Raw genomic sequence first — 18,194 nt, forward strand, 5'->3', positions numbered from 1 at the left:
TAATAATAATAATAATAATAATAATAATAATAATAATAATAATAAGTTTGATTTATTCCTAAATTAAAGGATTTTCGAGCTGGGGGTTTCAATCCAAGGGCTGTGCACAGAACAGAAACCTGGAGACTGTGAGTTCTAGTGTTACGTTAGGTATGAGGACTGTTTTGGGTGACCTTGAGTTGGGGTTCTTTTCTTGGCCCAACTCACCACACAGGGGAGTTGTGAGGAAAGTAGGAGGAGGAAGGAATATTCGGTACATTTGCCACCTTGAGTTATTTATAAAAATAATAATGGTGGGATTATTATTACTAACAATCCTAGTATTTACAATCCTAGGTTTAGAAATCTTAGAACTACGTCGTCTTAAACACAACCTAAGCATAGCCCATAAAAATCATCTGTTACAACGTCCTTCCTGTCAACAACTACTTCAGCTTCAACCACAGCAACACATGAGCACACAACAGATACAAACTTAAAGTTAACTGCTCTAAACTTGACTGCAGGAAATACAACTTTAGTAACCGAGTAGTTAATGCATGGAACTCACTACCTGACTCTGTAGTAACCCCCAAAACGTTACTCTTAGACTCTCCACTGTTGATCTTTCCCGATTCCTAAGAGGTCAGTAAGGGGCGTGCATAAGTGCACCAGCGTCCCTTCCGTCCCCTGTACTCGAGTGTAAATAAACCTTGCTGGTGCAGGGTACTTGAGAAATCATGAACCCTTTTCTCATTCCCTCCAACACCTCCGCCTCCTATAGATACGTCATATATTTTTGTTCTCTTCCCCCAGTCTCTTTTTCTAGTCCTCAAGTCTGACGGGCAATTGCAAATTGTTGCAAGTTTTTTTTTTTAAAATGTCAAATAGCTTAACTATTAATGAATAGATTACCTATTTCAAGTTCTCCCAGGGAGAGCCTTCTTGACAATTAAGAAACCTCTTCAAAAATGAAACTCCCACTTTCTTTTTTAAAATAACCATCTTTACTAAGTGTATACATTAAAAACAATACAAAATATAACAAAAAAGAAGAAAGAAGGAAAAAGTAAGAGGAAAAGAGAAAAAGGAAGTTGCGAGAGAGAATAAACATACATATAGACCAGTGTTTCCCAACCTTGGCAACTTGAAGATATCTGGACTTCAACTCCCAGAATTCCCCAGCCAGCATTCGCTATGGAGACAGGGCATTTGCTGGCTGGGGAATTCTGGGAGTTGAAGTCCAGATATCTTCAAGTTGCCAAGGTTGGGAAACACTGCTATAGACAATGGGACAAATATGTCAGCTAACCAAATTCCCACTTTCTTAGCCTTGATAGTGACCACCAAGCTTTCGATCCTCCTGACATTTTCTACATCCACGTTGTTTCTTGGCACCTGCAAAGAAGAAAGGATGAAGGAAGCAATATTTTGAGACGTGTCGACTGTGGGATCCAAAAATTGGATGCCGGTCCGGATGCTCTCTCAGCTTCATGAAGTTATCCAAGTTTTGTCTTTCCTTTGGAATTTAACTCGGCCTTTCCAGCTGCTTTGGCCAATGCTTTTGCTGGAATCACACGGAAAACTAAATAAACCCAATTTTTGACTGGCTTAAAGACTTGGCTGGCGAGGCTGGAAGGGAGTCATCTGGTGAACATTTTGTTCCTCTATCTAACCAAGCTTTCTCCCTGGTCTGGAGGCCAGGCAGCAAACTTTGCTTTTCAAAGGACAACTCCCTTTCTTTCTTTTTTTCTGGGTAAAAATTCTGGGTAATTTTTTTCCCCCTTCTCCAATCAATCACGTGTACAGAAAAAAAGATACCATTAATTTTAAATTAATTTACAATACTGTATATCATTTTTGCAATTTTGCAAAAGACCCATCCTCGAATACAGCTCATCTGTCTGGAACCCATACCACATCTCAGACATCAACACCCTCGAAAACGTCCAAAGATATTTCACCAGAAGAGCCCTTCACTCCTCTACCTGTAACAGAATTCCCTACGAAAATAGACTAACAATCCTTGGTCTAGAAAGCTTAGAACTACGACTCCTAAAACACGATCTAAGTATTGCCCAAAAGATCATATGCTGCAATGTCTTGCCTGTCAATGACTACTTCAGCTTCAATCGCAACAACACAAGAGCACGCAACAGATTCAAGCTTAATATTAACCGCTCCAAACATGACTGTAAAAAATACGACTTTAGTAATTGAGTTGTCGAAGCATGGAACTCATTACCGAACTCAGTAGTGTCAAACCCTAACCCCAAACATTTTTCCCTTAGACTATCCACAGTTGACCTCTCCAGGTTCCTAAGAGATGAGTAAGGGCCATACATAAGTGCACCAATGTGCCTTCCGTCCCCTGTCAAATTGTCTCTCCTTTACCTCCTATATCTTTTCTTCCTTTCATATATGTTCTCCTCTATTTTTATATCTTTTCTTCTATCCTTTTCTTTATATATATTACTACATGTCTATTCTCTTCAATATGTATTGTGTATTGGACAAACAAACAAACAAACAAATAAATAAAATTTCAGTATACATAAATTAACAATGCCACCTCCTTACCATTTGACATTGTTGGCATTGTTATGTATACTGAAATTTTATTTATTTATTTGTGGGCATAACTGGTTCCCTTGCAGAGCAACCTCTGGTGCCTCCACGTAACTCCAGGGCATCGTTTTCTCTCTATTTCCAGTTTTTAGAGGCCACGGAATTATTTGTGAGGTCAAAATTAGCTCACACCATCGCCAGCAGCACATAGCAGCAGGCAATTGTACTTTTGCAAAAGAAATAAATTTAGGGGGAGAATAAGACTAGGAATTGGAGACATTCCTTGGCTTTGGGACAGTGGCTGCTGAGATGAAAAACAGAAGAGCAGAATTAACGGAGGAACAGAACGAGCTGCCACCAGGAGGAATCTTCTAAGTCCAGAGCTCAGGATGTGAACTTCAATACCGGGCAGATAGACTGGGGTGGATACACATCAGTGGAATGGTTTTCTATGGCTATGCAGAGGCCCTGTTTCCTCCCAGGAGATTCTTAGAGAGGCCCCATGGAGGCTTCTTCTCGCCTTTTTCGGCCTTGTTTCCTCCCAGGAGATTCCCAGAGAGGCCCCACAGAGGCTTCTCCCAGCCTTTTCCATCCCTGTTCCTCCCAGGAGATTCCCAGAGAGGCCCCACGGAGGCTTCTCCTAGCCTTTTCTGGCTCTGTTTCCTCCCAGGAGATTCCTAGAGAGGCCCTACAGAGGCTTCTCCTTGCCTTTTCCGTCCCTGTTTCCTCCTAGGAAATTCTTGGAGAGGCCCCACAGAGGCTTCTCCCTGCCTTTTTCAGCCCTGTTTCCTCCCAGGAGATTTTTAGAGAAGCCCCATGGAGGCTTCTTCCCGCCTTTTTCGGCCTTGTTTCCTCCCAGGAGATTCCCAGAGAGGCCCCACGGAGGCTTCTCCCAGCCTTTCCGGCTCTGTTTCCTCCCAGGAGATTTCTAGAGAGGCCCTACAGAGGCTTCTCCCTGCCTTTTCCGTCCCTATTTCCTCCCAGGAGATTCTTAGAGAGGCCCCATGGAGGCTTCTCCCTGCCTTTTCCGTCCCTGTTTCCTCCCAGGAGATTCCTAGAGAGGTCCCACGGAGGCTTCTCCCTGCCTTTTCCGTCCCTGTTTCCTCCCAGGAGATTCCTAGAGAGGCCCCACGGAGGCTTCTCCCTGCCTTTTCCGGCCCTGTTTCCTCCCAGGAGATTCCTAGAGAGGCCCCACGGAGGCTTCTCCCTGCCTTTTCTGATTACAGTTTCGGAGGCTCGGTTCTTATCTAGAAACGTTCGTAAGCAGAGGTGTTCTTAGGTAGAGGCACCACTGTACTTTCTCTGAATAGAAATCTCTCTGCTTATTGCAAATGGCATCCACTCCACCCAGGATCGAGGTCGTCTAATTGTAATGATTTGCAGGCGGCCTCCTTTAAAATGAGCAAAAGGAAGTGATTCATCCCTTAAGTGCTTGGCTAAACTGGAGAGCTTGGTGTGAAACAATTGATGTTGATAGACACAAACGAACAGGAGTGTTCAGAGGAGCCGTCAATCCCTAACCACCACATTCTTGGCTACTGAAACAGGTAGAAACAGAAAAAATTAAGATAGCAATAGTACTTAGACCATTGTTTCCCAACCTGTTTTGGGCCATGCTCCACCTAAACATCTCTAAAATCCTGGGGCCTCCCCCACCCCCCATGACACATAATTCTTATTATTCAAAAAGTGAACTAGTCATGCAGAAGAAGCCTACAAGGCCATTAACTAGGTTTAAACAAGGTTGCAATTGCTCCCATTAAAAGTGAAATTGCCCCCCCCTCCTGTGGGACGTGGGCCCCCAAGTTGGGAACTTCTACTTATGAACTTAATTCGTTCCATGACCAGGTACTTAAGTAGAAAAGTTTGTAAGAAGAAGCAATTTTCCCCATAGGAATCAATGTAAAAGCAAATAATGCGTGCGATTGGGGAAACCACAGGGACGGCGGAGGCCCTGTTTCCTCCCAGGAAATTCCTAGAGAGGCCCCATTGGCTAGCTCAGGAATTCTGGGAGTTGAAGTCCACAAATCATAGAAGAACCAACTTTGCCTACCCCTGGGAAAATGTTTTTCAAACTTGGCAATTTTGCAATGTGTGAACTTCAACTGCCAAAATTCCCCAGTCAGCACTGAAACGTTGAAGCCCATGCGTCCTAAAGTTGCCAAATTTAAAAAACACTGATTTAATGCAATTGGTCCTGACCATTAATGTCTTTTAGGGGCACAATCTGAGGTTAGTTGGGGGAAAGTTCAGAAGCAACGTGAAAGAGCAGTAGATGCTTGGAACAAACTTCCAGCAAACATGGTTGGTAAATCTACAGTAACTGAATTTAAACATGCCTGAGATAAACATAGATCCATCCTAAGATAAAATACAGGATATAGTATAAGGGAAGACTAGATGGACCAGGAGGTCTTTTTCTGCCGTCAATATTCTATGTTTCTATGTTTTAATTATCTGTCATTACTAAATGTTGCTGTTGAAACCCAATGCCACTAGATGGGAGTCTTGCCTTCAATTTTCAGGGAATTCTTGTTTACAACCTCAACTTAGCAACTGTAAGAGCTTTCACGTGCCTGATTTCTGAATACTATAATTTCTGGGAGGATTGGCCTTTTAAATTATCTAGTAAATACCCTGGAGAGAGGCTGCTGAAAGGTCAGCTTTAGTTCTGAAAACCTCTGAGCAAGAGGTTCATGGAATTGCAAGAGGTGGGTATGGAAATAAAATGTACATCATTCTTCTCTCTAGCAGAAACACTCGAGGGATCAGCATAGGGTGAAATCATAGCAGGTTCTGGAGAACCAGTAGCAGAAATTTTGAGTAGTTCGGCGAACTGGCAAATGCCACCTCTGGCTGACCCAGAGTGGGGCCGGAATGAAGATTAATTAGGCATCCTTCCTCTAGCGCTACTCCCACCAAGCCATGCCCACCGGAACCTTTAGTAAATAAATTGGATTTCACCACTAGATCAGCACAACTCTCTTTCTCTCTCTCTCTCTGTGTATTTCATTTCATGAGAATTGTGAAACTCACTCACCCAACTTGTTTTCTACTGTATTCAGCATTCTCCTAATAAAAAAACCTACCATTAGCCAATCAGGCCCCTCCAAATCCGTGTAAAATTGCCTCTTAGCCCATGTTGTATTATTACAATAAGGTTATAATCTGATTTAATGTTTGTTTGTTTTTTTAGATTCTCATTCTGTTGTCTATGGCAGTGTTTCCCAACCTTGGCAACTTGAAGATATTTGGACTTCAACTCCCAGAATTCCCCAGCCAGCAAATGCTGGCTGGGGAATTCTGGGAGTTGAAGTCCTGATATCACGTTGCCAAGGTTGGGAAACACTGGTCTATGGAGATCTATGGAGTATGCTTACGGATATAAATGTTTGTGCTTTTATTTATTAAATGTATATGCCACCCATTTCACTTCTGAAACAACTGTGGGTGGCTGATGCTTTGTTTTGGAATGGGCAGTATGGTGGCAATACTGTGTACAGTTCTGGTCACCGCATCTCAAGGAGGATAGAATGGAACTGGAAAGGGTGCAAAAAAGGGCAACAAGAATGATCAAGGGAATGGAGCCCCTCCCTTACGAAACCAGGTTGCAACGCCTGGGTCTCTTCAGCCTTGAAAGACGGCGCTGAAGGGGGGACTTGATCAAAGGGTATAAAATCCTGCATGGGATAGAAAAGGTGGATAGAGAAAAAATATTTTTTCTATCACACAACACTAGGACAAGGGGCCCCTCCCTAAACCTCATAGGTGAGAAAGCAAGGACAAATCAAGGGAAATATTTCTTCACCCAGAGGGTCCTTGGTTTATGGAATTCCCTTCCAGAAGAGGTTGTGACAGCTGTCAGCCTGGAGAGCTTCAAGGCAGAATTAGACAGGGTTCCTAAGCAGGAACCCTATAGCATCTTAGCCAAATGGCAGTCCAATTTCCTCTTAAAAATGTCCAGAGTATTGGAGTTCACAACGTCCGCTGGTAGGTTGTTCCACTGGTTGATCGTTCTGACCGTCAGGAAGTTCTTCCTTATTTCCAGGTTGAATCTCTCCTTGGTCAGCTTCCAGCCGTTGTTCCTCTCTGGCCCTCCGGTGCCTTGGAGAATAAAGTGATCCCCTCCTCTCTGTGGCAACCCCTCGTATACCTGTAGACTGCTGTCATGTCCGCTCTGGCCCTCCTTTTCTCTAGGCTATCCATGCCCAGTTCCCTCAGTCTCTCTTTGTAAGTCTTGGTTTCTAGACCCCTGATCATTTTGGTTGCTCTTTTTTGCACCTTCTCCAGAGTTTCAATGTCTCTTTTGAAGTGTGGTGACCAGAACTGAACACAGTACTCCAGGTGTGGTCTGACCAGGGTGTAATTTCTTAATATTGGGAGTGGACCAGACTTTCTCCGATGTCTGAGAAATATTTGGCTTAGAATAGGAAATCCCCAAAACGTTCAGCAACCTTCCTGCCCTCTAAAGTGAAGATTCTCTTATGTACTAAACTGATGAAATACAGTTTTATAGGGAGGAAACTATACCCCCAGCCTGCTCCATGGACTTGTGCTCAGCCAGAGATGTTAATGATGCTTTATAATACTCTTTATTACATCAGGAGCAAATGTGTGAGAAGTGTCAGAGACAGACAGATATATGTCCCTAGGGGCAATCATTATGGGTTAAGCAAAAAGCAATTTTGGGTGGGCTCATATCCATTGGGTTTCTGAAAGGGGAAACAAGAATTACTCATGTTTTTTCCTGATTTAGGAAGATTTAGGAAGCAGCAGTCGCATTATGAAAATATAAGTAAGTCCACAAAGAAAGTGATATAATGAAAAATTCACAGACTGTGCAGAAAGGGACCTGATGACAAGGAGGCTGAAAGAGCAGCAGGACTCTGAGCATTACAACATGTGGGATAAGTTATACAAGTGGTTAGAAGGGAGAAATAGTGATGGAAATTAAACTATAAAGATAGGCTAACCTAATTAGTGATACATATAGTACAAGAAATGTTAGTTGTATATAGCATATATAGTATAAGAATCATTGGTAATAAGAATAACAAAGAAATGTAAAAAAAGTATAAATTCTAGATAATAATTCCTCCAATATCTCCGATAACGTCTTGAGAAAATGGGGTTATAAGTAACCCAATAATTGTTGTACATCTGTCTTTGTCTTTTTGTGTTATAATCAATAAATTTTAATTTAATTTTGTTTTGTTTTTTAAGAAAATGTAAGTAACAATTGTTGTCTGTACCAACTGGAAAGTAGGTGGAAGAAAACAAAGTTATTTTTTAACAAAATCAAAGAATGATTTTTAAAGATTAACAGGGTTATTATAAAAAAGATCAAATATGTAGCAGGGAAGATTTGTGTGGGCGATGCAGCCTTTGTAGCCTGGGTTTATAAACTCAATATTAAGACAACAATCCTAAACGTATTATTCTTCAGCAGTAAATCCACACTGTCCAAAGGAACCTTCTTCAAAAGGCCAGAACTGGACTTCCTTGGTTTTTCCTTTAAGATATTTTTCTTCTCATCTGAGAAGCACCTTCTTTAGAAGCTTCTTGGAGGCTTCTGGATCGGGAACTGAAGAGGTTTCTTGGGTGAGAAGCAAAATGCTTTAAAGGAAAAGCCAAAAACTTACTTGGATGACTACTAGAATAGACTGGAATAGAATAGAATAGAATGGTGATTTTATAAATGCAGGGTTTTAAAAAAAAAATTATAATGCAATTATTTTATAATGCAAATTACAGACAGGTATATAATATTTAGTAAGAAGAGCTACATGAAATAGAGCTTGGCTTCTGTAGAATAGAATAGAATAGAATAAAATGGAATGGAATAGAATAGAATGGTGATTTTATAAATGCAGGGTTTTAAAAAAAATTATAATGCAATTATTTTATAATGCAAATTACAGACAGGTATATAATATTTAGTAAGAAGAGCTACATGAAATAGAGCTTGGCTTCTGTATAATAGAATAGAATAGAATAATAGAATAGAATAGAATAGAATTTTTTTATTGGCCAAGTGTGATTGGACACATAAGGAATTTGTCTTTGGTGCAGATGCTCTCAGTGTACATAAAAGAAAAAGAGACATTTGTCAAGAATCATGTAGTACAACACTTAACGATTGTCACAGGGGTCAAATAAGCAATGAGGGAACAATATTAATAAAAATCTCAAGGATACAAGCAACAAATTACAGTCATACAGTCATAAGTGGGAGGAAATGGGTGATAGGAATGATGGGAAAAAATAGTAGTAATAGCAGTGCAGACTTAGTAAATAGTTTGACAGTGTTGAGGGAATTATTTGTTTAGCAGAGTGATGGCGTTTAGGCAAAAAGACTTTCCATAGACACCCACAACCACCGCATATGTTTTATGGATAAATATATGCAGGGCTTTTCTGGGACATCTATGGAGTTACTCTCTCTTGGCTCACTGTATTAAAATTCCAATACAATCTTGTATTTTATAATCTTTCCAAATCTGCTTCTTGGATGAAAGCATTGAGAACCTGGTGCTAAACTCCAGGCCTTAAACATTTCATGTGCTTTCCACCTGCAGGTAAAGACCACTACAGGCTACCCAACCACTTCTGAGCTGTGTGTGCAAAAACACCCCCGTCTATCCACAATGGAATATGACTTACACAGGAAGAAAAAAGTCACAACTGTCTTGAAAGCCAGCCCTTACACAGTGTGTGTATTTCTTACCATGGTTTAGAAATATTTATTTATTTATTTGAGTTGGAAGGGACCTTGTAGGTCATCTAGTCCAGCCCCTTGCTCAAGCAGGAGTCCCTATATTTTAGACAAATGGCAGCCCAATCTCGAGTATTGGAGCTCTTACCACTTTCTGATCACTGGCTGCCAGCAGTTTGGCAGATCGAATCTCAGTAGGCTCAAGGTTGACTCAGCCTTCCATCTTTCCAAGGTCGGTAAAATCAGGACCCAGATTTATTTATTTTTATTTATTCATTTGTCCAATACACAATACATATGGAAGAGAATAGACATGAAGTAATATATATAAAGATAATATGTAAAAATAGAGAAGATATATGAAAGGAAGAAAAGATATATGATATATGAGATAAAGGAAAGACAATTGGACAGGGGACGAAAGGCACACTAGTGCACTTATGTACGCCCCTTACTGACCTCTTAGAAACCTGGAGAGGTCAACTGTGGATAGTCTAAGGGAGAAATGTTGGGGGTTAGGGGTTGACACTAATGAGTTCCACGTTTCGACAACTCGATTGTTAAAGTCATATTTTTTACAGTCAAGTTTGGAGAGGTTAATATTAAGTTTGAATCTGTTGCGTGCTCTTGTGTTGTTGCAGTTGAAGCTGAAGTAGTCATTGACCGGTAGGACGTTGCAGCATGTGATCTTGTGGGCAATACTTAAATCGTGTTTTAGGCGCCGTAGATTGTTGGGGGTGATATGCTGACTCTCTGCAAACCACTTAGAGAGGTCTGTAAAATACTATGGAGCGGCATATAAGTCTAAATGCAATTGCTATTGTCTTTCCCAAGTGATTTCTCACTCGTGTGCCAGAAGACATTTCTCCTTCGTTCTAAATTGCTTCTCTCCTTGATTAATTTCCATCCATTGCTTCTTCTCCTGCCTTCAGGTGCTTTGGAGAATAGGTTGGCGCCCTCTTCTTTGTGGTCGCCTCTTAATGAGGGGATGAGAGCATCGACCTCTATACATTAACTTCATTTCATGCCTAGTAACCGATACTCGTTTGATGAATACCTACTCCAGGTTTCTTTCTTTCTTTGTGCATATTTTTGGCTGCTTTGACAAAATGTTTTGCAGAGTTATTACTAACGCTGTTAATCTTGCAGGCATGATCGCGTTGAGTTTGCCGAGCTTACGAAACGTTTCTCCAAAGGTTTCAAGGAAAGCATAACCCACCCTCTCCACTTTGAGATCTGCTGGGGGTATCCGTTCAAGCTACGGCACGTGAGGACGGTTTTGAAAGTCCAAGTCCCTTCTCTACAATGTAAGCTGATGTATTTAGCGGAAGATGGTGGTGGGTTACGGACTCCAAGAAAGCCATGGTGTAATGCTCTCTTCATAGGGCTGCCTTTGAAGAGCGTTTGGAAAGTACAGATCGTGCAAAATGCAGCCGTCTCGGGCCTCCCTACGTATGCCCATGTCTCTCCAGCACTCCGCGGGCTGCATTGGCTGCCGATCGGTTTCTGGATGCAATTCAAAGTGTTGGTTAGGACCTTCAAAGCCCTACATGGCATCAGACCAGATTACTTAAGGGACTGCCTCCTGCCGCATGAGTCCCAGCAATTGGTCAGGTCCCACAGAGTTGGCCTTCCCCAGGTCCCGTCGACTAGACAATGTCACTTGGCGGGCCCTAGGCGGAGAGCCTTCTCTGTGGGGGCCCTGGCCCTTTGGAATCAGCTCCCCCCAGATTCACACTGCCACCATCCTCCTCACCTTCCGCAAGAGTCTGAAGACTCAATTGTTTCACCAGGCTTGGGGTTATTAGACCTTCCCCTGTCCAGCAAATGTTCCAATGTGATTGTTAAATGAATGAAAATGAATGTTTATAAAGTTAGAATTTTGAGAACCTGTTAGTATATTCATTGAGTAACTGTACTGTTGTGTTTCGCTATATGTTGTGAGCTGCCCTGAGTCCATGGAGAGGGGCGGCATACAAGTCCAATCAATCAATGAATCAATGAATCAATAATCAATCAATAAATAAATGGCCGATGAATGAAAAGTACATTTACTGTGTGAATGGGAGTGATTGATTTGTAATAAACCTGGGTTTTAAAGTAGTTAACTTTAAAGTTAAATTGGATTTAAGATGTTTTCATTGTTTTTTATATGTTGTATGCCCCCCCACCCAAAATCCTCGGACAGAGGCAGCATATAAATCTGATAGATAGATAGATAGATAGATAGATAGATAGATAGATAGATAGATAGATAGATAGATAGATAGAATTGCTTAGCAACCATAGTAAGGAACCAACTGGGAGAAAGCCTGAGTGATTTAAAGGCGTCTCAAAAACATCAGAATGGCAGAAAGTGAAATGCCAGACGTGCTGTGAAGGTCCTGAAAAGATAAGAACTCTCGTGTTCTTTTTTAATGATCTCAGAGTGACCCTAGGCCAGTGATGGCGAATGGTCACTTGCATTCTTTCAGAGCAGGTCTGTCAAATAATAATCCATGGGCCAGATACATCACCCTCTGGCTATGCCAATGCCCGGTTTAGCAAAGGGGGGGAAAGTCCCGAGATGTCACGTGATGTTTGACACCCCTGTTTTAGAGAATCCTTGAGGCCACGTGGAGGTTTATCTGTGTCCTGAGTGGCGCAAATATGCGCGGAGCCTTTTTGGTTGGCTTTTACACCGTGTCCTTTCATCCTGCGTCCAAGAATGCTTCACAGACATTTGCACTCAGTCCTCAGGTGAACCTTTGGGGGGAAGGCATTGCCTTATGGGTGTGGGCACCCTTTTGACACCCGAGTCCAAAAAGGTTAGCCCTCACTGCAATAGATCCTTAATTACCACTAGGGAAAAAAGACAGTTCCTAAAACTTCAGGGCATGATAATAATCTCTGAGCCGACTAATTCTGCTTTCTCTTTTGCACTCTTCTTCATTTACAGCATTAGAGACCGAGAGGGTTTTGGAAGGTCAGAGACTGGAGAAATCTGAACTCCAACGCAAGGTTTCATGGGGCGGAGAGACAGAACTGAAAAGCAAGGTCTTTTTGGAGAGAAGGCCACTGCCCCCTAGTGGCTTTGAATAGAACTTGTCTATATTTGTGCATTTCTCTTGAGTAATTCGGTGATTGAATCAACACAATAGAACGAACAGGCTGGCAAAACTATTTTCTGCATCTGTAATATGATCACATGCATCTACTAACATCATGTTATTAAATATAAAAGGAAGAAAACAGGCCGTTTATTCCTGAAGGTTCTTTATGCTGTAGGAGGAAGGGCATGAGAAGTTGGTTTCCGGTCCTATTCATTAGTGAGTTCCCAAGCTTCTTCGGCTACATCTAAGACCCAGGCGGGACCCAGGGGAAGAGCCTTCTCTGTGGCGGCCCCGGCCCTCTGGAATCAACTCCCCCCGGAGATTAGAACCGCCCCCACCCTCCTTGCCTTTCGTAAGCTACTCAAAACCCACCTATGTCGCCAGGCACGGGGTAACTGAGTTGCCCCTAGGCTATGGGAGAATTGTGTATGATCTGTTTGAGTGTATGGTTTTTTAAATAATGGGTTTTAATGTGTTTCAATATATTGCATTTGTGACATAGTATTTTTGTTGTGAGCCGCTCCATGTCCTCGGAGAGGGGCGGCATACAAATCTAAATAATAATAATAATAATAATAATAATAATAATAATAATAATAATAATAATATTTTTAGGTTTTTGTGAAATATGAAGATCTAAAAATCGAGCTGCAACGACTCTGGCATAAGCCCATGAAACTGGTCCCAGTGGTCCTTGGCAGCTGGGCACAGTGCCAAAGGATCTCAGCGGACATTTGAAAACCATCGGAATTGACAAAATCTCCGTCTGTCAATTGCAAAAGGCCGCTTTACTGGGATCGGCAAACATAATTCGCTGCTACATCACACAGTCCTAGGTGCTTGGGAAGCACCTGACTGGGGATGAAATACGAAATCCAGCATAGTGATCTCGTTTGCTGTGTTCTATTGACATAATAATAATAATAATAATAATAATAATAATAATAATAATAATAATAACAACAACAACAACAACAACAACAATTTTTTTGGAGTATAAGACTTACCTTTTCCACCCTAAAAGATGCTGAAAATAATGTGCTGAAACTGACCAGACTAAGGACACTAACCAGATGAATACCTGGGAGGCAGATTCCAACCCCTCCCATTTTCCTCCTCAAAAACTAAGGTGCGTCTTATACTCTGAAAAATACAGTTGATGAAAAGCTTTAATTGAATTTCAATTAAACTCTGTTTAGCAATATTTCCCAATTCTTAAAATGCGGTTTAACTATGATTCCTGAAAATAAGATGAGAACATAGACCATGACTTGAAATTGGCTCATTTAATCAAACCAGGATGAACAGCAATCTTTTATCCACCTCAGTCAAGTGAATATAATTGGGATATTTAGTCGTGTTTGTTGAATAAATTATGGTGGCCTCATTCAAAATGTTAAGCCATGATGGATGAGCCCATACATTTATTTATTAGGATATTTCTCAATATTGAATTTCTCAATGTTGGTGGAAAGTGGGTATAGACTTCAACTCCCAGAATTCTTCAGCCAGCAGCTCAAAATTGTTCAACTTTCAATATTCAAACATTGAAAATCCCTGAGTCCTTCGGGTTTGGGTGGCACAGAAGTCAAATTAATTAATTAAATAAACAAACAAACAAATAAATAAATTAGAATGCACAAAGGTTATGGCATGCCTTGTGGATTGTAAAGATATTTTGGTTACTTTAGTATAATTTAGATGTGCTTGGTATGTAACAGCATAAATATAACTTTTAAACATTGTTTATTTCATTGGTCCCAACATCTTCAAGTAGCCAAGCTTAAAAAACACTGATTTATTTTGTATTGATTGTCCATAAAACAGAATATTGTATTGTGTTTGCAGTATGACAAATATTTTAAAATAAACCATCCATTGTAGGAACAAAGTACAAAATTCTAAAACTATGGATGTTATACAACCACTCCCACTGGGATACCCCATTATTTACCACTCAAATATCTCAGCTTTTAAGGATTTTACAACACCAGAATACATTCTGTTTCTGCAAAATCAGATGATTTGCATTATGGCTCAATAACCTGTAAGAACAAAAAAAAGTTCTAATTTAAACTGATTAACTTAACGCAGAAGCAAACGCTGATGGACTCTGCTTCTGGCTAAAATGAAACAAATGAGATTGGAGAATGTAAAAACACAATGCTCTTATAATTGAATATATATACCGAACCTATTTTAAAATAATACTGTAGTCTCTTGTTAATTAAGAAGCATCTGTTTTGATGTATGTTCTTGTGCCTTTTGTTAGAAACACAAAAACACAAACTCACACAAAGAAAGGGGGAGAATCATGTTTATAAGAATAAACTATATTAAATCAAGTTTGACTGCTTGATTGATAAGGTGTTACTCAGCTGTGGATGTACACTTTTCTGAAAATAAAGGTACGACTGATGGAAATTTATTTATACTGCTCTGAAGATGACATATCCTAATTATAACAAAGAGTCTTTGGATACTTAAAAGACCTAACAAATTTATTGTTGCAATTGCATGCCGACTGCAGTCTCCAAGCTTTGTAGTAATAAATCTATTTACCTTGATGTCCAAATGTTTTGTGTTATTTTTCTTTCAAAAGGCTAGCGTGTCCCCTCTGGATATGGAACATTTGTTTCATTTGTAAGCAACAATTTAAACAAACAATCCCAAAACATAATATAATCCCAGACTGTTTAAGATCTGCATCGCTGCTTGTGATTTACTGGGTCTAATTTCATGTGTGAAATAATATAAGGATCAAGAACTTTCAAATTAAAGCCAGCTCAGCTGGCATGGACATGTTTTGACTGCTTAACAACTAGAAGTCAATGGTCAATGACCTTGTGGACACCTAAAACAGAGATGGCATTGTTGTGAGGGCTCATGTCAGATTCTGGGGAGGATGAGCCAGGCCCCTCTGGAGACCCTGGGCCAGGGGGGTTGCCAGCTGATGCAGAGAGCGAGAGTGAAAGTGACTTGAGTGAGCCTGAGGAACCACTAGAGGGGGCTGGTGTGACAATGGGCGAGTGGTCCCTGTCAGAGGATGAGGAAGACATTAGAGTGGAAAGTCACCTCGCTATAGGTGATTGTTGAGAAGGCGAGAGGAGTTGCATAGTAAAAGGTATTAGTGTACAGCCTTAGCCTCTTTGGGGCATGATGTCACTTCCAGGCAGTATAAGGCAAAGGATTTCAGGAAATGGGGTGTGGGGATTCAACGTCGTTCAATGGAAGAGGTGTGAGACTGGGGTGTGTGATTGGACAATCTTTAAAACCATAATTGCTGCCTGAATAAAAGACATTCTCTGCTGGATGCTTGCTGCCCTGGACTTTGATTGATTGATTGATTGATTGATTGGATTTATATGCCGCCCCTCTCCGCAAACTCGGGGCGGCTCACAACAATAATAAAAAACAGCACAGTACATAATACCAAATCCAATGCCCACCAATCTAATTACAATTTAAAACTAGTAATCTCATAAAAACGGTATACAGTGGTACCTCAAGATACGAACCCCTCGTCTTACGAACAACTCGTGATACGAACCCGGGGTTCAGAAAAATTTTGCCTCTTCTTACGAACTTTTTTCGAGTTACGAACCGGCGTTCCGAGACTGCTGGGAAGCCGCGCGGCTGTTTTAAAAGGTGACAGCCGGGCGGCGGGGCTTCCCAGAAGCCTCCCGAACGCCGGTTCGTAACTCGAACAAAGTTCGTAAGAAGAGGCAAAATTTTTCTGAACCCCGGGTTCGGTTCGGGAGGTTGCTGGGAAGCCCCCCAGCCCGGCTGCGACCTTTTAAAACAGCCGCGCGGCTTCCCAGCTGTCTCCCGAAGCCGAACGCGGAAGTTCGGCTTTGGCGTTCGGCTTCAGGAGACAGCTGGGAAGCCGCTGTCGGGGGGGTGGGGTGGGGCCGGCTGTCACCTTTTAAAACAGCCGCGCGGCTTCCCAGCAGTCGCCGAAAGCCGTTTTTTTGCGGGGGTTTTTTGGGTTGCACGGATTAATTGACTTTACATTGTTTCCTATGGGAAACAATGTTTCGTCTTACGAACCTTTCGTCTTACGAACCTCCTCCTTGCACCAATTAAGTTCGTATCATGAGGTATTACTGTATATAAAAACCAGGCACACAGTCAATCAATCAACAAAACAACAAGGGCAAGGGGGAGGTGTTTTAGTTCCCCCATGCCTGACGGCAGAGGTGGGTCTTAAGGAGTTTACAAAAGGCAGGGAGGGTGGGGGCAATCCTAATCTCAGGGGGGAGCTGGTTCCAGAGGGTCGGGGCCCCCACAGAGAAGGCTCTTCCCCTGGGTCCCGCCAGACGACATTGTTTAGTCGACGGGACCCGGAGAAGGCCAACTATGTGGGACCTAACCAGTCGCTGGGATTCGTGCGGCAGGAGGCGGTCCCGAAGATATTCTGGTCCGGTGCCATGAAGGGCTTTATAGGTCATAAGCAACACTTGATGAGCAAACTCTTATGCTTAAATGATGAATGGACGTGTTATCAAAGGAATGCTGATTAAGCTGAGTTTCCCGGACATTGTTTATATTTAGCTCCGAAGAGAGACATGACTCCTTTTTCCTTGGAGTTTAAAATCTGCTTTTCATTATGTGTGCTTTTCTCAATAAAGAGTTAGATTTCATCACAAAACAAAGGATTTTTGAGTCAGTGGGTTCACTCTGATGGCCCTGCACAAAACAGACACCATCAACAAAGATATGCAGGCCATAGGCCTGTGCCTTGGAGGTGCAGCTGACCTTGCAAAGTGGCACTCCATCTGAAATGCTGACCTTGCAACTGCGGGAATACGCTACGGAGAAGAGCGTGTCAGATTAAGACTTCTATTTCTATTAAGATCAGGCTGGAGAAGATTTGTTTATAGCCCACTGTTGTGGTTAGCTCTGGCCCAGCTCCTGCCCCAAGGACTGTGGATGTGGGGGAGACATCCACATGCTGCAGGCCTGTTTTGCCCCCGGTGGAGTCTGCTGATGAAGGCTCCTCTGACCAAGAAGACATGAGTGACAGGGAGGAGGAGAGTGGGGCAGACAGCTCAGAAGGAGATCAATTATCTCGCTCCTCCTTGGATTCAGAACAAGAGTTAATGATACAGCCACGCATGCGGAGAGCGATGCATAGGCAACAACAACTGAGAGATGATTATCAAAGAAAATGAGGCCACCTGTGGTTGGGTGGGGCTGTGGTCATTAGTGAGACTGCTATAAAGAGCAGCCTGTGGGTTTGGCCATTGTGGAGGATTATCTGATCGTTGTGTTTCGTGCCTGCCTTGCTGACTTCGACCTTTGTGAGCTGATTTTTCCCGCTTTGAAACTGAACCAGAGCAAAGTGTGTTTCACTTTGTGAAAGAAGAAGGACTGTGAATTGCCTCACAGCTGCAAGCTAAGTATCTCAGAACTGATAAGGGACTTGTACAAATTACCAGTTTGTTTGGAGACGAGGGCTCTTTGCTATACAAAAAGAGGGCTTGGTTTAAGTGAATTTTCATTATAAAGAACATTGTTTTGACTTTTCAAACGTGTGTGTGTCTGAAATTTGTACCTGTGAATTTTTGGGAGGAGTCTGCCAGAGAGTCCGACAGAACAGTCCACAAGATGGCATGGTGGCATCACTCATGTTAGGAGTATCTGTTCCAAGGAACTTGAGCTAGCTCCACATAGTTCTTTTGGGCATCAAATAAATACTTCTTTGCACCATATTTTGGCTCCGCAGCATTCTTAAGTAACAGAAATGGTGGATAACTGAATGTCCTGAGCCGATGATGGTGGAATGGTTAGAAGTATTGAAGGCTACTTCTATTGATCGAATCTCACCAGGCTCAAAG

General features: G+C 41.9%; 1 protein-coding gene across 1 annotated transcript; it reads left to right on the forward strand.

Moving 5' to 3' along the window:
- The first annotated feature begins 9,148 nt into the window (after nucleotides 1–9,148).
- Nucleotides 9,149–12,764, forward strand: C7H4orf36 (chromosome 7 C4orf36 homolog). Its single transcript, XM_070756697.1, has 3 exons — nucleotides 9,149–9,259; nucleotides 10,412–10,569; nucleotides 12,201–12,764. The coding sequence occupies exons 1-3, from the start codon at nucleotides 9,195–9,197 to the stop codon at nucleotides 12,341–12,343; spliced, it is 366 nt and encodes a 121-aa protein (XP_070612798.1). The 5' UTR covers nucleotides 9,149–9,194; the 3' UTR covers nucleotides 12,344–12,764.
- The last annotated feature ends 5,430 nt before the right edge of the window (nucleotides 12,765–18,194 follow it).

Source organism: Erythrolamprus reginae, chromosome 7 (genome assembly GCF_031021105.1).
Source record: "Erythrolamprus reginae isolate rEryReg1 chromosome 7, rEryReg1.hap1, whole genome shotgun sequence".
Lineage (NCBI taxonomy): Eukaryota > Metazoa > Chordata > Lepidosauria > Squamata > Dipsadidae > Erythrolamprus > Erythrolamprus reginae.